The 21730-nt window shown below is 42.3% G+C and overlaps 1 protein-coding gene across 1 annotated transcript in view; it reads left to right on the top strand.

Annotated features, from left to right (window-relative positions):
- The window catches only part of LOC102001620 (NACHT, LRR and PYD domains-containing protein 1a-like), a 148433-nt gene that overhangs the window by 44264 nt on the left and 82439 nt on the right, over window positions 1-21730 (top strand). The window contains exons 5-6 of the mRNA XM_013347045.1: window positions 12096-12337; window positions 13175-13339. Of these exons, the coding sequence (XP_013202499.1) occupies window positions 12096-12337; window positions 13175-13339 (407 nt within the window). The remainder of the gene's footprint in view (window positions 1-12095; window positions 12338-13174; window positions 13340-21730) is intronic.

Below are 21730 nucleotides of genomic sequence, written 5' to 3' on the forward strand. Positions count from 1 at the left end.
AAGGGGTGCACCCACCCACTGAGACAGTGGGGCTGATCTATTGGGAGCTCACCAAGGCCAGCTGGACTGTGACTGAAAAAGCAAGGGATAAAACCGGATTCTCTGAACATGGTGAGCAATGAGGGCTGCTGAGAAGCCAAGGACAATGGCACTGGGTTTTGATCCTACTTCATGTTCTGGCTTTGTGGGAACCTAGCCAGTTTGGATGTTCACCTTCCTAGACCAGGACAGATGGGGGAGGACTTTAGACTTTCCACAGGGCCTGGAACCCTGACTGCTCTTCAGTCTGGAGAGGGAGGGGGCGAGCAGTGGGGGGAGGGGGAGAGGAGTGGGAGGAGGCTGGGAGGAGGCGGAAATTTTCTTTTCAATAAAAAAAAATCTGCCTTTGACCACTATCAGGAAGATGGATGGAATCCATGAAAGAAAGATTTAAGATCTGTTGATTATATATCAGTTCTTCATATCATACATTCATACACACACACTGAACTTTTTAGATTTTATTTTATTATTAAAATTAAAATTTCTCTTATACATTATATCTTAACCAGTTTCCCCTCAGAATCTATTCTATTTCCCCTTCCAAGAGAGAACTAAGCTCCCCACCCCTCATTGCCCTCCTCTTTACCTAACTATTGGTGGGTGGATTGTAACTAGATTGTCATTTACTAAACAGCTAATATCCACATATAAGTGAATACATATAATATTTGTCTTTCTGAGTCTGGGTTACCTCACCAAGGATGATTTTTTCTAGTTGTATCCATTAACCTGCAAATTTCATACTGTTTTATTTTAACTCATGAGTAATACTTCATTGTGTAAATATACCACATTTTTTTTATCCACTCTTCAATTGAGAGACAGCTAGGTTGTTTCCAGTTTCTAGCCATTATGAATAAAACTGCAATGAACATGGTTGAGCAAGTATCCTTGATGGAGCATCCTTGGGGTACATGCCAAAGAGTAGTATAACTGAGTCTTGAGTTAAATCAATTCCTAATTTTCTAAGTAACTGCCATATTGAATTCCATAGTGGCTTCACAAGTTTGCACTCCCAACAGCAATGGAGGAATGTTCCTACTACTCCACATCGTCTCCATAGGCTGTCACTTGTGTTATTGATCTTAGCTATTTGGACAGGTGTAAGATGGAATCTCAAGGTAGTTTTGATTCACATTTCTGCTAATGGCTAAGGATGTTGGACACTTCTTTAAGTGTTTCTCAATTATTTGATTCTTCTATCTGTTTAGATCTGTACCCTATTTTAATTTAATTATTTGTTTTATAATATCCAATTTCTTGAGCTTTTTATATATTTTGGATATTAGACTTCTTTCAGATGTGGAATTGATAAAAAAAATCTTTTTCCATTCTACAGACTGCCTCTTTGTCCTATTGACAGTGTCCTTTCTTTACAGAAGCTTTTCAGTTTCATGAGGTCTCATTTATCAACTGTTGATTTTAGTGTCTGGGTTATAGGTGTTCTGTTCAGAAAGTTGTCTCCTGTTGCAATGTGTTCAAGGCCATTTCCCACTTTCTCTTCTACAAGGCTCACTGTGCGTGGTTTTATGTTGAAGTCTTTGATTCACTTGAACTTGAGTTTTGTGCAGGGTGATATATAGATCTATTTGTGTTTTTCTACATGCTACCATCTAGTTTGTTCTCCCTCTTCTCCTTTTCCCCTCCCCTCTCCCTTCTGCTCTCCCTTCTCTCCCCCTCCCCCATAGTCCTTTTTTTTTTTAGTAGATCTTGACTTTTTCCCCACTCCAGGGGGCTCCGTGTATGTCTCTCTTAGGGTTCTCCTTGTTATCTAGCTTCTCTGGGATCATGGACTATAGGTTGGTTATTCTTTGCTTTATGTTTAATGTCCACTTATGAGTAAGCACATACCATGTTTGTCTATCTGGGTCTGGGTTATCTCACTCAGGATGTTTTTTTCCCTTGTTCTATACATTTGCCTGCAAATCTCAAGATGTCATTGTTTTTTATCGCTGAGTAGTACTCCATTGTGTAAATGTACCACATTTTCTTTATCTATTTTTTGGTTGAGGGGCACCTATGTTGTTTCCAGGTTTGGATTATTACAAATAATGCTGCTATGAATACAGTTGAGCAAAGTCCTTGTGATATGAGTAGTGCCATTGATGTGTCTTAAGGTAGATTGAGTCCCAATTTTCAGAAAAACTGCCACACTGATTTCCAAAGTGGCTGTACAAGTTTGCTCCCACCAGCAATGGAGTAGTGTTTCCCTTAATCTATATCCTCTCTAGTATAAACTATCATTGCTGTTTTTGATCTTAGCCATTCTGAAAGGTGTAAGATAGTGTCTCAGAGTCGTTTTAATTTGCATTTCCCTGATGGCTAAGGATGTTGAGCAATTCCTTAAGTATCTTGGCCATTTGCAATCCTGTTGAGAATTCTCTGTTTAGACCCATGTTTTGGTTGGATTATTTTATAATTTGCTGTCTAGTTTTTTACATTTTTTTAAAAAAAATATATTTTGGACACCAGTCCTCTGTCTGATCAAAACAACTTTGAGATTTCATCTTACCCCAGTCAAATGGGCAAGATCAAAGAAACAAATGGCAACAGATGCTGCCATGGATGTGGTGGGAACGGTACCCTTATTCACTTCTGGTGTGAATGCAGCCACTAGGGGACATCAATGTGAAGACTCCTCAGACAGCCAGAGGGGATCAATTACGCCCTGTTTCTCTATGCTGCTATGTTTCTAGCATGCATCATCTCCGGGTGAGTGATGATGAAACAATAGGACTAGCATCCCGAATTAAAGCTTCATATAATAATATTCTTTACTAAACTGCTAAATTCAGAAATCCTTCTTTCTAATCTCAGATATTTGTCTCCCCTAAAGACTACAAATATAAGGACTTCCATTTGCTCTGTGGGGCTGCTGAATAGTCTCCATATTGCAGCTTTTTTTTGGTGGTAGTGTTTGTGTGTTTCCCCTCTTTGAGTTAGGTTGGTGAAGGGTTATTAGATGTCTATGCTATTGTGGGTGTTGTTGGCTTCCTTGGGTTGAGGTTTTCCTTCTAGTGGTTTCTGTAAGGCAAACCAGTAGGCAACACTTTTCCATGGCGTCTGCATCAGATCCTGCCTCCAGGTTTCTCCCATGTTTGAATTCCTGTCCTTCAGTGATGGACTATGACATGGAAGTGCAAAGTAAATAAATGCTTTCCTCTCCAGGTTGTTTTTTTTCATGGTGTTTCATTTCAGCAATAGTGACAACACCTGCATGGCTGAACAAAGGTCAATATACAATTTTCATGACTTAAAGTCTCTCTCTCTCTCTCTCTCTCTCTCTCTCTCTCTCTCTCTCTCTCTCTCTCTCCCTTTCTCCGAGCTCTTACCCTGCCCCCAGTAAAATGAGATCATAGGTTGGTTTGGGGGTGCATTGAACAGGACTACAGCTGACAAGGTAAAACCACAGGTCACAAGGGTTGCACAAGGCAGTTGACTTTTTTTCTGCAAAGTTCATGATTTTATCTGTGATATTCCCAGATGAAAGTTTAGAAAAGGAAAATACGAAGGCCCTACTCAAAGGTCTTTCATGCTTAGGCTTTAAGCATGATTTGGTGTTATTTTGACACTCTTATTCAAATTATCTGTAGACAAAAGGAATGTTGGCTTGATAGAAGCAACCTTCACAGTGAATTTTGTTACTATCATTTTTTTTTTTTACTTTTAGCTGGTGAAATGGACTTTACCAGACTCAAAAGTAAGAAGCCCAATTAACCTTTATCACCTTAATTTCCTGCTTTTTTTCCCATCCTGCTTTGCTACCACTAGATGGCACTCATGCATTTGATCAGGGTTCGCCCCTTAGAGAAAGTATATAGTAGTAGTATACCCGTAGAAACTCTGAGAAAGGAGAGACTCCCTACATGACTGATTTAATTGGGTGTTTCTGAGTATGACTCCCTGTTATATTTCACTCTACAACTTATAATGATGATTCTCTCAGGCTCGGACGTCTGAGTTTTATTTACTGACACAATTCAAATGTCCCAAATGAAATCCATGCACCAATCAAGTAATAAACATCAAGATGACAAGAAGTCACAAATCCTTGAAGATTGAGAAATAAACAAAGATGGGGTGTTTTACTATTTATTTATGTTTATATTTAAATGACACCATGACCAAGGGAACTTGTTAAAAAATAATTTAATTTGGTACTCACAGTTACAATGGGTGAGAGTCCATGACCACCATGATGGGAAGCATGGTAGCAGGCGGGCAGGCATGGACTAGAGCAGTATCTGAGAGTTTACATCTGTTCCAGAAATATGAAAGAGAGAGAGAGAGAGAGAGAGAGAGAGAGAGAGAGAGAGAGAGAGAGAGAACCAGGAAATGGCATGGGTTTTTCAAACCCCAAAGCCTACACCAAGTAGCACACAGTCCTCCAACTAGGCCACATCCCCTAATTCTTCCCAAGTCTTGGGACTAGATAAGTACTTACAAGCAAAGTTACAATATATTTCTGTGCTCCCAAGACCAGCCTGTCTGAACATAGATATGTATATTCGTTCCAGGCAGAGGTAGAGACTCCCTAAGAGGGAGTTCAGCTCCTCTGGCGTTCAGAAAGCCCAGTGTGTGTGCAGCAGTGCTTCTCATGAATCCACAACGTTAGAGTTACCAAGAAGCTCCTTGGAAATGAATCCACAACATCAGAATTACTAAGAAGCTCCCTGGAAATGTAGCTTATTGGTGTCACTCCTTTGTTGCATCAGAAGAAAGAATCTCTCAAGTGCCGCTAGCTCCGTTTAATGGAATCTGCGTGATATTTGAGTACACTGGGTTTGAGAGCCACTGGCCTCCAGTGAGCAGAGAGAGTGATGCAGGAAGGTTAGAAGATGCCAGGGGCCACAGCAAAGCCCTATAGACCATGTTTATCTCTAGCTGTAAATAAATGGAAAGACATTAAAGGCCTTGAGCAGAGAAAGTATAAGTTGGACTCAGGAGGTTTTATTGTTTTGCTTTTTTATTCTGTTTTGTTTTGATTTATGCTTTTTTGAGACAGGGTTGTCCTGGAACTCACTCTGTAGTCCAGGCTGGCCTTGAACTCACAGAGGCCCACCTGTTTCTGCCTCCCGAGTGCTGGGATTGAAAGTGTGTGCCACCACAGCCTGGCTGGACTCAGATTTTAAGAGCAGCTACTATGTAAGCAATTGACTGCAATGAAAGCACACAAATAGAGGAACCTCTGGGAAGGCATTGCAGTGGTGCGGGCTACAGATGCCCAGCCCTGTGACCAGGATAGAGGACACAGGTGGAGAGTGGAAACCGAAAGAAGAGTGTTGGGAGGTACGGTCAATGTGTCACCTGTCCGGAGGAAAGATTTCACTTCATTCTGCACGTTCTCAGCGAATATCTAAGACTGCATAATTGATGGAGATCCCAGTTTATTTCTTTTTTTTTCTTGTTTTAAAACTTTATTTAGTTAACATTTTTTCATTTATTTTACATACCAACCACAGTTTTCTCCCACTCCTCTCCTTCCCTGGACTCCCATCTACCTCCTTCCCATCTACTCCATTCAGAAAGGGACAGGTCTCCCATGGGCTTGAACAAAGCATTGTATATCAAATTGAGGTAGGACCAAGCTCCCCCCGCACCCCCTGTATCAAGGCTGGGCAAAGTAATCCAGCATGGGCAATAGGTTTACAAAAGCCAGCTAAGCTACAGGGACAGGTACTGATCTCACTGCTAGGAGCCTTACAAACATACCAATCTACACAACTGTCACACATGCAGAGGGCCTAGGTTGGTCCCATGCAGGCTCCCTAACTGTTGATCCAGAGTCCATCAGCTGCTGTGTGCTCAGATCAGCTTCTTTGTGGATTCCCCAATTATGAATGTGACTCTCCTGACTTGTACAATCCCTCCTCCCTTTCTTCAAGAGGACTCCCAGAGCTTGGTCCAGTGCTTGGCTATGGATCTCTCCATCAGTTACTGGATAAAGGCTTTCTGAAGACAATCAGGGTAGTCACCAATCTGATTAGAGTAGATGGTTAGTTCAGGCACCTTCTCCACTATTGCTGGGAGTCTCATCCTTGGGATGTTTCCCCAGCACCATGTTTCTCCCTAACCCCCCAAAGGCTTCCCCTCTGTCCAGTCCCCAAACCACCTTCCGATAATAACATGCCCAACCTGCCCCTCAAGTTCCCATTACCCCACCACCCATTTACCCAGGAGATCACTTCTATTTCTCCTTCCCAAGGAAAACCATGTATCCCTCTTTGGGCCCTTTTTGTTATCTAGCCTTTCTGGGGCTGTGAATTGTATGTTGGTAATCCTGTACTTTACTCTAATATCCACTTATGAGTGGGAACATACCATGTTTGTTTATATATTTCTGGTTTACCTCACTCAGGATGATTTTCTCTAATTCCATGATTTTCCTGCAAATTTCATGTGGTCATTGTTTTTTTTATTACTGAGTAGTATTCCATTGTTTAAATATACCAGATTTTCCTTATCTATTCTTCAATTGAGGTACATCTGGTTCCTTCCAGGTTATGGCTGTTCCAAATAAAGCTGCTATGAACACAGTTGAGCAAGTGTCCTTGTGGAATGATTGAGCATCCTTTAGGTATATACTCAAGATTGGTACAGCTAGATCTTGAGGTAGATTGAGTCCCATTTCTCTGAGAAGCTGGCATATTTGTAGGCAGAGTCTTCTTGTTCATTTCCTGACTAGCCAGCCCCACATAATCACACAGAAACTGCATTAATTAAAACACTACTCAGCATATTAGCTCAGGCTTCTTATTAACTAACTCTTTCATCTTAAATTAATGTTTTTCTATTATTTTGTATTTTACCACGAGGCTTGTATTTTACTGGTAATTTTCCCAAGGGCGAGTATCACTCTCCTTTGGCAGCTACATGGTGTCCTTCTGTCTCTGCCTTCTTCTCTCCTTTATCTGCTTGGAATTCCCTCCTTTCTCTATTCTGCCCTGCTGTGGATTAAAACAACCTTATTCATTAAACAATAAAAAGCAATATATATACAGAAGGACTTCCCACACCATTTCCCCTTTTCTGTCCAAATAAAATTGAAAGTTTTAACTTTAACACAGTAAAATTACATATAACAAAGTTATCTAGCAAGAATTACAAATACAATATTTTTATCTATTTTATCTTTTATCATAACTAAGGAAAGCTATGATTATAACTATCTATTCTTTGATTTCATCAAAGACCACAGAAGGATATAATATTCCTAAGTTAACAGGAAGTGCATTGTAAGCAACTTTCAAAACTCTAGAATTAATAGAGACATCTTGTTGCCTGGATAGTCATCCAAAGTTCTTTTGTAACATTGGGACATCCATCTTTAGACAACAGTCCCATAGCATCTGGCAGACTTTGTCATGAAGCAGGAAATTTCAAAGACAGTTCCACCTACATTGGCAGTTTGTAAGTCATTTTCTTCTGTGTCCTGTAGAATGTCTGGCAGACTCTTTCATGAAGCAGGAACACTGAAGAACTGTCTTACTTTTAATCAAGTTCATCAGTCAATTTTCTGTTAGTCCTGCATGTCCAGTTCATAGAGCATACCATCAAGAAGTCCAGGAAAGAGCAATTTCTTGCCCAAATGGTTAACCAGTTCCATAAAGAGCTTCTTCAATACCCATTATCCTCTTAAAGTAGATTAGTGCTACCAGAAGCAGACATGTCTCATTGTCATAAAGAGTCCTAAGTTTTTAAGACATTTTAAATGCCATATTCCATGAGTCTTTGAAAGGTTTGAAGAATGCCTATCCATCTGAAATGTGTGTGTGTGTGTGTGTGTACATCTAGAAAACATAACTAACATGACTACAAGCTTGACTGTTATAGATGACTATCTATTAACCTGTATTTCTTAATTATACATTACATTTTTAAATGAGCTGCACAAACAAAATACCTTAATCAAGAGCACAAATATATGTATAACAAAATTGACCTTAAATTTGTATCAATAAACCAAGATCCATACTTGCCACGAGCAAACTGAGCCCATCTGAAAAAAAATGTGACTACCAAGAAGCTGAGATAAACCTTGTTATTCTGTGTTTAAAATTTTTTTATTGTTTTTATTGAGCTATACATTTTTCTCTGCTTTCCTCCTTCCTCTCCCCTCCCCTTCTGCCCTCTCCCATGGTCCCTATGCTCCCAATTTACTCAGGAGATTTTGTCTTTTTCTACTTCCCATGTAGATTAACCCCATGTATGTTTCTTTTAGGGTTCTCATTGTTGTCTAGGTTCTCTGGGATTGTGATTTGCAGGCTGGTTATCTTTGCTTTATGTTTAAAACCACTTATGAGATTCTTAGCCATCAGAGAAATGCAAATCAAAAGAACTCTGCGATTCCATCTAACACCTGTAAAAAAGGCCAAGATCAAAAACACTGAAGATAACTTATGCTGGAGAGGATGTGGTGTACAGGAGACACTCCTGTACTGCTGGTGGGAGTGCAAGCTGGTGGGAGTGCAAGTCACTTTGAATATCAGTATGGTGATTCCTCAGAAAATTAGGAAACAACCTTTCTCAAAACCCAGTAATACCACTTTTGGGTATATACTCAAAGGATGTTCAACCATACCACAAGGACATGTGCTCAACTATGTTCATAGCAGCATTGTTTGTCATAGCCAGAACCTGTGTAGTAATAAGAGCGGCGGGGCTGCTTCCCCAGCACCCTGGCCGCCTGGCTAGCTTATTCTCCAAAATAACAACACACAAACTGTATTCTTTTAAACACTGCTTGGTCCATTTCTATCTAGCCTCTTCTAGGCTAATTCTTGCACCTGGACTAGCCCATTTCTAATCATCTGTGTAGCCCACGAGGTGGCTTACCAGGGAGATTCTAGCCTACGCCCATCCTGGGTCGGAGCTTCATCATGTGTGCCTCAGAGAGCAGAGCTATCCCCGTCTGCCCAGGAGACGGGAGCATGGCGTCTCTGCTCCAGAGAGCAGAGCTGTCGAGTCTGAGCTCACTTCCTCTTCCTCCCAGCATTCTGTTCTGTTTACTCCTCCCACCTATGTTTTAATCTATGAGGGCCAAGCAGTTTCTTTATTGCTTAACCAATGAAACCAACAGATTGATATATGACACTCCCACATCAAACCTGGAAACAACCTAAATGCCCCTTGACCAAAGAATGGAAATGTGGTGCATTTACACAATGGAGTACTACACAGCATATCCTCAGACTAGATCCCGGCTCCTGTCTCCTCCTGCTTTATATTCCTGACTATGTCCAGTCATATCCCTTCCTGTTTCCACCTCCCTAGTGCAGGGATTAAAGGTGTGTGACTCCCAAGTACTGGAATAAAAGCTGGGAGCCGTCACTGGCTCTCTCAGTTTCTCTTCTAGACTGAATCAATTTTCACATAGACCAGGGTAGCCTTGAACTCACAAAGATCCATCTTCCTCTGTCTCCTGAGTACTGGAATTAAAAGTTTGTGCCACCAATACCTGGCCTCTATGGCTAACTGCTGGCTAGCTCCATACTCTGATCTTCAGGCAAGCTTTATTTGTTAGATCACAAACAGAATATCACCACAATCAAGGACCTTTTGCTGAATTGGGACTTGCTGGCGAAACTGGAATACACTGCATTAGAAGATAAATGAAGTAAGGCGGAGACATGAGTTCTGCACTTAGGAGGCGGGGCCTCTGCAGGCCTGAATGAAGCTTTAAACCTGACTCCTCAGCCCAGGCACCTGAAGAGACTTCACATCAGGAAATGAGCTAGATAATGTTCCACCTTTACTTCCAGAGTTCAGAAGACAACCAGCTGTGCAGACTCTCTAATGCCTTACTTCCTGGAGGAGCCAGAGTCTTTCACTTTCAAACAACAGGTTTCCTAGCTGAGCAACCTCATCGAGGGACACACACAGCCCCTTAGAAGAGCTGGGTGAGTAGTAAGAACAACAGAGTCTACCAAACCATTTGTGTTTGATAAGTTCTGGCCTGACTGCACTAAGGTATACTGTGGCAGACATGGGGGACCTGAGAGCCAGGACCCAGGGTCCAGCCCTGCTTGGAGAGTCTGCAAGCCAGCTCTGGGGTGATGTTGCTTAATTCACCAGTATGCTTCCTGTGTCTGCTCCTGTCATAGCCTATCCTGCACCCTCCTCTCTCTGGTCTGACATGAACCTGCAGGATTAAGGGTCATCTTTTAAACGGAAAGACTGGGGAGAAGAAATAGCGAAGACAAAAGCAGCAGCTGGAACCAGCAAGTCTTGCATAATCAGATTTATTAAGCTAAGCAAGTTTATTAAGAAGTACATCGGGGAGTTGGGGGTGGGGGCAGAAAGCCAAGGTCAGCAGAGAACTTAGTCACAAAATGTGCAAAAAACACAGAACCCCTCAAACACATTGATAACCACAGCCCAGGGGGAACAGTCAGGTCCCCAGAAGCTACAACTTCAATTCCTCCAAGGCACTGGCTCCAGTGTCAGATAGATCTCACCAAGTCCACTCCTGACAAGGACACAGAAATAGAGTTACATTTTTCCTTTTGTCGGGATCTCTTGGAAAGACTTTGGGTGACTCTAAGTCACCACACTGTCCATATGGCTCTTTGATTTTCTCCGGGTAATTTATTCTTCCAGCTTTGTTGGCTTTGCATTGTTCCTCCTTGTGGTGCCCAGGGACAGGAGACTTCTAAATTCCTTCATAGGGCCTAGCCTGAGCTTGATTGAACTCTTGTGTCCCCCTCTGTGCTGAATCTCCCCTCCTCACCCTCTGTCACAGTAATGACTGAAGGATTAATTTCCTTAGAGAGGAACACTAGAAAAGGAAGAGGATGAGGAACACAGAGCAGTGAGTGTCCTGCACGTTCCATCTTTGCATCCTCCCTTCCTGTCTCCTTAACCGCTCAGCTCCTGTCCCTGTAATCCGAACACCCTTTCCTCCATCCCCAACCCTTCTCCCTTGATTAGCATCCTCTAATCCTCCCAGCTGTTGTGCTCCATGTCCTGCATCCTTCCATCCTCTTGCTTTCCTATCCCTCCATTTCCCCACCCTCCACTCTCCAGATGCCACCTTCACATTCCCCATCTCCATCACTTTCCATGGCTAGACCTGGGCCAAGTCTTTGCTGCTGTGGTTCTTCAAAGTTAGAGACCTAGATCTCCTGTCTGCTGCTGGTGGTGGGAACTGTGCCCTCCTCCAGGAACAGTGCGGATTCTGCACCAACAAACCCAACTGGTAGAGAGGGGCCAAGACTTAATTTAAAAACAAACAAATATTCAGTGACAGACCTCTTCTGGTTCTGTCCCACTCTGGCTTCTCCCTTTGATCTCTCCATTCCTTCTTATCCTCATTCTTTCAGTTTTCCCCTGCACTTTACAGGTTTCATGGGAGTTCCTTCTGAATCAAATCACTGTCCGCACTATGTGCACAGTAGGACAATGGCTACCCTGGCTAGGGGAGTTACTGGGACCCCTGTCTTTGGTCTCATCTTACTCACTATAGCCCCTGACTATTAACTGTGTTCACAGGTTTCTCCAGGAGTGAATGACAGTGATCACAGGATCCACTGCAGCAGATCAAGTCAAAACTCTTTTCCTGCTACATGAAGTCACCCTAACTTCTGACCCCTTAAACTGTAGGGACAGATCGTAGCCCCACCTCTACCATTCCCCTCCCACAGAAAACAGTCAATGAGAGATAAACCTTAATGCACTTCTTTCTATCTGTCTTCAGGGCCTGGAATGAAGGGTTAAACATTAAAGAAGAAACCTTAGAGAAGCTGTGAAGCCCCTGTCTCAGCCTAATGATAAGCATGCCTGCCTGATAGGAAAGCAAACACAGTAAGAACATTTGCTGGCATCATTCAGGAAACTGAGGAGAACACATCCACTCATAAACTTCCCTCCCAGGGTTCCTTTTCTTCCCCCATAAAACCCAAGTCCCTGCACCTAGACACAGTCTCCATCCCCAGGAGGGACTGGAGTCCTTCAGTTGCTCTGATCAGAGGACCATCTGTCCCTGTAGAGGTTTCTGTGCTCTTTCTTCTATTTCCTGCTTTCCTACATCAGTTCTAATCAAACACCCTTTTCAGAGCTGAAAAGTCCGGCAAAGACAAGAATCCACAGGTCTCCCCCTTGGAGCAACAACAGAAGGGAGACATGGAGCAGGACCAGTTGGAGCTTCCCTGCCTCATTGAATGTGAGAGCTGTCCTGCAACAGTAGTAGTTCAGGCACAGTCAGAATATGCCACAGAGATGCCTCAGCATGTGGGTCAACAGATGATCTTCCACTTCCAAGGTCCTTCTTCTCTGTCAGAGGAGGACTTACTGCTAAGTAAGTACACCAAAGACCCCAGGCCACCACTTCTATGACTCCTTTCATCACCACTGAGCCCTCCTGCCAGAGTTTTCATGGGCAGGCTAACCTCTTGTCAAAAGAGTCCGAGACCCAGGATTCGCTGGAATGGGAGGCTTATAAAGGCCCTAAACGAAACCTAAAGCCATACCCTCTTGTACACCTGCTTTCTCATGCCCCAAGGTGGTGCTTGCAGCCCCTGGAAAGGAGCACTCAGGAGCTATAGTGGGGGAAAGGCCGGCATTCCGAGGGGCTCTGAGATGGGTGAACACAAGGTTCAAGCCGAATCCCAAAGGGGTGCTTGGTGACACTGATCTTACAAAGCCAGACCTTGGATCTGGGCAGAGGCAGATTCCAGTCCTGGCTCTACCTCAATGAGCAAGTCACTTTATAACCCTCTGCATCCAGGTCTTCACCTGGGAAATGGGAGAGCAAACACCTGTCTCTTTGGGCTGTGACAGTAAAGTAAAATCCACATTAAATATTAAACTGTCTAATCTTCAATAAACGTTCAATAATTGTAAGGACAAGCCCAAGCAATTGCTGCTACTGTTATTGTTATAATTTGTAACCCTGTGGGACAAAATCTCAGAGCCCCACATGAGGAAGCTGAGGCTCAGAGAGTAATAGAGACTCGGGGCAGGTGTGTGAACTTCAAGAACTCACTGCAGAACCATTTCTCAGCACTTGTGAGAGGGTCGTTCTCCCCCATGAGACTATGGAGAAGGGTGGAGGGTGAGTAGGTAAAACCAACCCTTGCTCCTCTTGCTTGTACCTCTGCTGCTCTGAAAAACACAACTTTTCTCCTTCCCACAGGATATTCTTCCTCAGTTGTTGGCCCCACAAGCTTTGCTAACTTTGGGTTCCCTAGCCTGCCCCACTTACTGGAATCACAGAGCTTAAGCCATGAATCTTGGAGACACTCTGAAATGTCAAAAAGGAAACTTGTTAATTCTGATGAATCTGGATTCAGACACAAACGTAAGCTAAACTAAGGGCTGTGGATGAGACTTCAAGTCCACATCGATAATTTTTATTCACCAATGAGACTCCAACTGTATGGGAACCCGGGGTGAAGGACTTAAATGGAAGGGTAGAGGAGCAATGGTAGAATTCTAAGAGTCATAGGTTAGAAATGACCTCTCTGGGATCTGCAATGCTGAAGTTTCATTGACAGATGGGGGAAACTGAAACCCTGTGGGTCAGCAGTGAGCCTATCCAATTGACACCCAGAATTCAGCTTAGAATCTGAGTAGGCACTGAAATCCCAGAGGTCACGAAAGTCTTGAAGCTCCAAGCAGGTCTCTTCTTTTGAGATGGAGCCTGTGGGAAGGTGAGGCTCCTGCCTCAGCTTCAGCCAGGCTCTTCTACTGACCCCCTTATTTCAGTCTCACTTACGTAGGCCAGACCCTCACTTCTTCCCCCTCTCAGGCATCAAAGTAGCCACCTCTCTCCAGTGCACAGGGCCTAGAGAGAGAGGTTAACTTGTCCAAGCTTACAGCACATAGAAACAGATGTGGAGCCTGAGAAATGACTTCCTCCTCCTTCATCCTGTTGCTGCTCTATGAAAATCCTGCCCACACCTAACCCTTGTTTTTCCCTTCAAAGTCCATTCTTACCCAACCCCACATTAAGCTTTGCAAATGTTGACCACAGAGTCAAACTCCGTTACCCTCAGTAGTCGCCCGTATTTCACCTCCTGGGTGACATGGAACAAGTCACTCTATCCATCTGTATCCAGTCGTCACCATCTGAGCCTTCACACTGCTCACGGTTGGCTCCACTGCCACCTCTATAACAAGTCCAGATCTCACATCTTCATGCTTCGCACAAGCCCATTGCACGTGGACTTTGGGAAGACTCCACTGATGGTATTGTAGCAGAGGCTACCCTGTTTCCACAAGGGCTCCTCTTATTCTTCCACCAGCATTTTTCTCTCTCTTGCCCTTTCCCTCGCTGTTCCCAGCTGCCCAGTTGTTCCATTTAAAGCAATTCCACTGCATCCCGAACTTCTGTGCTCAAGTTTTGTTGGCTATGAAACTGTGCCTGAGGGTAAAGATGTCCATCCACCTTAGGATGCCACTTAGTAACTGTCAGCTATTATTTGAAATCTAGACCTCAGTCCTAGGACATTCACCAGAATCTCTCTGCCTTATGTACGCTGTTTCCACCTAGAAGTTTCAGGGGAAAAAAAACTAACAAAAATGATATGACTTAAAAGTAATATTATTAACTATGCACAGACATACTCTTGTAATCCCAGAACTGGGGAAACAGAGACAGGAGGAACCTGAGCTCAAGATAACTTGAGCTACATAGTGAGATCTTATTAAAGTTTAGTACCTCAGAGGTATTAGTTGGAACAAAACGTCTGACAAAAGCAATTGTAAAAAGAAAGGGTTTATTTGGCTCACAGATCAAGAATTCAGTACGTTTTAGCAGGAAAGCCATAGCTGCAAGAGACTGAAACAGCTGCTCACATTGTGTTTAGTCGGAAAGCAGAGAGATGATTGCTGGTGCTCAGCTCAGTTTCTCCTTTTTATTCAGTCCAGGACTCCAGCCCTTGGAATGTTGCCACCTACAATAAAGGTGGCACCTCGGTTAGCCTAACCTATTGCTCACAAGTGTTACCCGGGACTTGTCAGCTGGGTGATTCTACATCCTATGGTATTGATGATGTTAGCCATTGCCCCATCTCACAGGATCATTCTAAGAGTTCAGAATTTGTGTCTGAAGCACAGTGGAAACTGGGGAAGAAATTAATTCTTCACTGTTGTTTCTCCCTAGGACAGCCCTAATCAAACTTTCACTAAGCTTATCCAGGCACACCCCAGACCATGAGTTTCCGGGTCAAGAGTCACCCAATCTTCCAATATCAGAGGGTGTGTCTGAGAACTGGGAACCTCCTTCTAACCCATGGCACAGTAATTTAGAAACTCCTGGGATTAGGTGGCCACTGGTGAAACATCTAAATACTCTGCTCACATGAAATGAGCTTCTTAAGGTGGCACAAAGACATGAGCAAAAGACTCAATCCCCTGGGCCAAGTGCCAGCATAGCACCCAGGACCTGATGAACCCTCAAGAGCAGCTTAGAGATCCTATTCCTAGAGTCCCACTGTTGGGCCCAGCACTGCTCTTGGAATTAAGAACATTGTGGTCTCAGGCACAAGAACACAACTGGCTTTCTGGACAGAGACCTGATTGACAGGAGAATCCATTACCACAGGATTCCACATCACTGACTTTCCCAGGTGACCAGAGGGTCATCAGATGTTTGTTGGGCACCCACCTCATGTCAGTCCTAGTACCCAGGGCTTCACGTGTATCTCACTTGCACTTAAATCTTACGACACTCTTGAGAGGGAGGCTGCTAATGTCCCACCTTGGCCATAAGAAGAGCAAGGCTTAGAGAAGTGAAGGCTCACAGTTGAAAAACTGTATTCAGTCTTCAATGTCACGATTCACACTTAACACCCCTCTCCCCCTCACTCTGACATGAGGGCAATGGGGACAGTCACACCAATGTCAGAAAAGTACAGCTCTGGATGCTAAGAGCCTAACCTTGAGAAATATTGCATCTCTGTGCTAGGAGATGCCACCTTGAAACCTGAGCTAAACTCTAACAAAAGCATTCCTTACACTTGTAGAATCTAGGGTGCTACAATGTAGTCCAGGTTTAATCAGTCCCATCACTTCCCATTCAAAATGGAAAGGGAAGAAGAAAAATAAGAACTTGAAGCATCTACAGACACATATAAATGCAATAACATCCATGCAGTGCAGCAACCTTAGGAATGACAATAGCAAGTGTGAAGCCATGAGGACTAAAGAGTTGCTGTACCTGAACAGCCCATGGATTAGAGGACCCTGGCAGGCAGGGCGATGGCTTAGGAAACCCAGGTTCTGCTTTTTCCCATTTTTCAGAACTTTTTTTGATGGCCCCACCTGCTCCCTCTCAAATTCATGGCCTCTTTTGCTTTAATTGTTACAGTCAAACACACACACACACACGTGTAAATATTCGAATAAATATTTAAACACAACTTCTGAGTTCATGTAGTGTTGCTTGTATGTATATGATTATAGGGCTTCTGGAGACTACTTAATACTGGATAACCATTAAGAGGTCATCCCTAGGGAAAACTAATGCTCCTCTCAGCAGTCATTAAGTGACCACAGCTTTCATCCACTGATGGGGCCCCATGGGATACCTCATCCACAATGGCATGTCAACTGTTGTCATTGGTCATATCTTCTTTAAGCAGCCATAGTGTTGAGTTCGTAGGGTACAACTTCCCTGCCATATCTTTAGACACAATCTTACAGCAGACTTCTTAGTTTTCTGGTTCTTAAATCCTTCCGTTCTTCCTTCCTTCCTTCTTCTTCCTCCTCCTCCTCCTCCTCCTCTTCTACTTCTTTTTTTTCTCTTCTACTTCTTCTCCTTCTTCACCTCCTTTTCCTCTTCCTCCTCCTCCTCTTCTACTTCTCCTTCTTCACCTCCTTCTCCTCTTCCTCCTCCTCCTTCTTGTTCACCTCCTCTTCCGTCTCCTTCTCTTTTTCTTCTTCTCCTTCCACCATGTTCCCTGAGCATTAGGCATAGGGGTTTGTTGTTGATTGGAGATGTTTATCTCACCAATCATCTTAACTAGATGTGACATTATATATGGTTTCCATCTGCTTAAAAAGAAGCTGATTGATGATCTGTGGGTATAAGCACAAGTCTTTAGAATGCAGTGAGGGATTGCAGTGGTTTAGTAAAGTGACAATAGCAGCGTCTCCTCTAAGATCCTTGACCTCACTAGCCATGCATGCTTTGCTAGGTCTACAGTACAAGGCATTATTTCCTGTTGAGTGATTTTAAGTCCAGTTAGGAAACTATTGGTTACCACCAAGATATAAGTGCCCCCATTGTACCTTTGGAGATACCTTGTCATGCTGATTGTTGTAGTGCATCGGTCTCACAGCTAGGTATGTATCTTAATTAGGGTTACTGTTACTGTGATGAAACACCACTACCACAGAAACCCCCATTGGGAGGTGCTATTCAACTTATACTTCCACATCACAATTCATCCTCAAAGGAAGCCAGGATAAGAACTCAAGCAGGACTGTGACCTGAAATTAAGAGCTGATACAGAAGCCATAGAATTGTGCTCACTGTTTGCTCCTCTTAACTTGCTCAGCCTGATTTCTTCTAGAACCCAATATACTAACCCAGTCATGGCACCATATGTAATATGCTGGAAACTCCCCAATCAATCACTAATTAAGAAAAGGTTCCACAGGCTTGCCCACAACCATATCTTATAAAGGCATTTTCTCAACTGAGGCTCCCTCCTCTCTGATGACTCTATCTTTTATAAAATTGATATAAAACTAGCCAATACAGTAAAACTATTGGTTGCTTTCCACCCTTGGCAACTCACATGGTTTCTTCCAGAACTAAGAAAGCTAGTCATCAGGGAAAAGGCTTCTGGATCAGAAAGACCTTGAATCCTCCAAGTCCTGTGTCAAAGTGTGAGGTGATTTCAGCAATAACGACTTCCCTCATAATTCTAAGGGGCAAACAAGGGCAACAGCAATAGCCTCTATTATTTGGGAGACCCCTGTACTCCCTTGATTAACAACTCAAAAGAAGGCTTCTCATGCCTGTCACTAGAGGTTGTAGTAGACAGTCTGTGGGTTTGGGTTAAGCTATATTGTCCCAAAAAGAATATCTACATTAATGTGTGTACCCATATGTGTGTTCATATTTGTATGTATACACATATACTTAGAAGTACTGTATGTAATTTAAGTACATATAAAACCATGTGATTCCCTAAATGATATTCTTAGTGTTCTTTATCCTTCCTCCCTCTACTTCGATATTATCCTCCCTTCTCCTATCCAGCTAAAGCCCCCATGCTTCATTTTCCCCCTTCATAGAAACTTATCATTCTATTCCCCTCTCTAGAGCTCCTTTCCACCGCATGATCCCTCTTCCCCTCTCTGGTTTCTGCAATGACTCCAGGTTACATAATACCATCTGAAGATTTGGAGCTATGAACCACAAGTAAGAGAGAGAGAACATGAGTGTGTCTTCCAAGGTCTGGCTCATCATACTTAATGTAATATTTTCTATTTATCGATTCACTTGCCATTTTTTTTATTTCATCTATAGCACTGTAACAAATCTTGGAATCTGGAGGTTAATCCCTCCAGCATTGGTTTACTCAGGATTCCTCTGGCTATCTGGGATCTTTTGTGGCTCCTTATAAATTTTAAGACCTTTTTCTACTTCTGTGAAGAATATTGTGGTGAAGGGGACATGGTAGCACATGTCTGTAATCCCAGTACTCAGGGGGGCAGAGGCTGGCAGATCTCTGAGGGTTCAATGCCAGCCTGGTCTGCATAGTGACTGTCTAGACAGCCAGAGATATAGACAGATTCTATCAAAATAAAAAGAAGAATACATGCTGTGGTGGGTGCAGAGACTAAAGAAGTTGCTCTGTGGTTAAAAGCACTTATTACTCTTGTGAAGACCAAGGTATAGTTCTGAGCATCCACGCAGTGACTCACAGCCACCTGTAACTCAAGTCCCAGACTCAGTACTCTTTTCTGACCTCAATGGATCCCAAGTACAAACTTAGTACACATTCATACATTTGGGCAAATACGCATATATACTGTAGCGCACCACAGCCATCTGAGCTCTATGCGCTACCATACAGTTTGTGAACTGGGAAAGGGGCTGGAGTTTTTTGTTTTGTTTTGTTTTGTTTTTGCTGTTGTTGTTTTGGTTTTTTTTTTAGCACATACAAACAAACAGATAGACTCACAGACAGAGACACGGGTCATCCTTAAGTTTCCCAAGAATGCCCCCTTAATTGTGTCCAGGGGCAGCTTATATAGGGATCTTTCAATGACAGCCACGCCCCTGCAAACCCACCAGAAACCACTCCCCTGTCATTAGGAACTCCTGAGGGTCACATGCTCAAAGCAGCTGCAAACATTTAGTCAAGTTAGTTAGGTTTTTTGATATCCTGAGTTATATTTCAGTTAGATAGATAACTTCAACCATTCAAAGACAAAAAGAATATTTAAATGGCCTTTAAAACATTTTAAGAACTTAAACTTTTCTCAACAGTGAGATATGTCTGCTTCTGGCAGCACCAATTACTTCAGAGAGGTTGATGGGCATTGAAGAATCTCATTATGGAGTATGTCTTCAATGCGACAAAGCTAATCATTTTGGTAAGAAACTGCTCTTGCCTGGACTCCTTGATAGCAAGCTGTATGAATTGGACATACAAGACCCACAGAAAAGTGACTGCTGAATTTTCCAAAAGAGGGGATGGTCTTTAAGGGTTCTTGCTTCCAAAAGAGGGGATGTTCCTTAAGGGTTCTTGCTTTGCAGAAAGAACTGCCAGACATTCTGCAGGACATAGAGGGAAGCAAGTGACAAATTTTGCCAGTACAAGGTTGAATAGATCTTTGAATTTCCTGTTTCACTGAAATGTCTGTCAGCTATTATGGGCCTGTATGCTGAAGATAAATGCCCCAGTGTTACAGAAGAACTTTGATTGACTGTTCAGCCAACAAATTGTCTCTGTAATTTCTAGAGTTTGAAAGGTGCTTACAATGCACTTCCTATTTATTTACATAATATTATATCCTTCTGGGATCTTTGGAGTTGAAGACTAGCTAGTTATAATTGTAGTTTTCCTTAGTCCTAATAAAAGATAAATTAGATATAAAAGTTTAGGACTCACAAAGATAGAATAGGATAGATGATAGATATGTAAATGGACTAGACATTGTAACAATAATTCTTGCTTAATAACCATTTTTGTATATGTAATTTCACTACATTAGGGTCAAAATGTTTCTTTTTAAATAGACAGAAAACAGGAGATGATGTGGGATGGCCTTCTGTATATGTGCTGCTTTTATTGGTTGATAAATAATGATGTTTTGGCCAATGGTTTAACAAAGTACAGCCAGGCCTGAAATCCGAACAGAGATACATGGAAAGAGTAGGCAGAGACAAAGAGATGCCATCTAGCTGCTGAAGGAGAAAGATGCCAGAACATTATCGTTAAGCCACACCCTCATGGCTATACATAGATTAATAGAAACTGATACATTTAAGATGTAAAGAGCTAACTATGAATATACCTGAGCCATTAGCCAAAGAGTATTATAATTTAAAAAAATCTCAGGATGTGGGTTTGTTTTAGAGAAACTTCCTTGGGCTGCTGAGTAGAAAGTATATTCTTTGTTGTTTTGGTGGAATAATCTGTAGATATTTGTCTAGTCCATTTTATGTACAGTGTCATTTGATTATGCTGTTTCTCTGTCACTTTTTGTCCAGATGAGCTGTGTGGTAGAGAAAGTGGAGTGTGAAATCACCTGTTGTTCATAGGTTAATGTCAGTCTGTGCTTTCCTTCTAGCACCACACTTTTTACAAAACTGGAAGCACCAGACTTCGTTGCGTACATTTTTAGGATTGTAATGTCTTCTTGGCTAGTTGTTTCTTTGATTATAATAAAGTGTCCTTATTTATCTCTCTTAATTCATTTTAGTTTGAAGTCTATTTTGTCAGTTAGTGGAGAGCAGCACCTGCTTACTTCCCGGTCCATTTGCTAGGCATACTGTTTCCATCCTTTCTCTTTAAGGTGCTGCCTATCTTTAAAGCCAAGATAAGTAATTAGACACAACAGAAAGACTGGTTTCCTTTCTTAGTCCATCAAGCTGGCCTTTTATGAGAGAATAGATGTCAGTAAGTCTGTTGAAGTTACTATTGAAAGCTATGTATGTTGATCTAATAAATCTGTTTTTGGTCCTCTTATTCACATTGTGTGTTTCAGTAATAATATTTTCCTTCTACTGTCTCTTAATTATGATTATTATTCTCTTCAGTAGAAGTATTGATCCCAGTATTCTCTGCAGGACTGGATTGGCGAACGTGAATTATTTTAACCTGTTTGTACTGTGGAAAGTTTTTCTTTCTACTTCAACTATGACAGATGGTTTGATGGGGAACAGTAAGACAAAGCTGACATCCATCACTTTTAAAATATGGAGTGCATTGCTCTAGGATATTCTGGCTTTCAGAGTTCCCATGGAACAATCAGCTGTTATTCTGATATGTTTGCCTTTATATTTGACTAGAGTTTTTTGTTTTTGTTGTTGTTATAGCTTCCAATACCCTCTCTTTGCTCTGAATATTTAGTGTTCTAACAATAATACGTCATGGGAAACTTTTTTCCAGATCCTTTCTATATGTAATATCTGTGCTTCTTGTGTCTGTACAGGCTTTTCTTTTCTAATTTGGGGGAAGTTTTCTTCCATCATCTTTTTGTTTTTTGTTTTTTGTTTTTTTTT

The sequence above is a fragment of the Microtus ochrogaster genome, chromosome 7 (assembly GCF_000317375.1).
Source record: "Microtus ochrogaster isolate Prairie Vole_2 chromosome 7, MicOch1.0, whole genome shotgun sequence".
NCBI lineage: Eukaryota > Metazoa > Chordata > Mammalia > Rodentia > Cricetidae > Microtus > Microtus ochrogaster.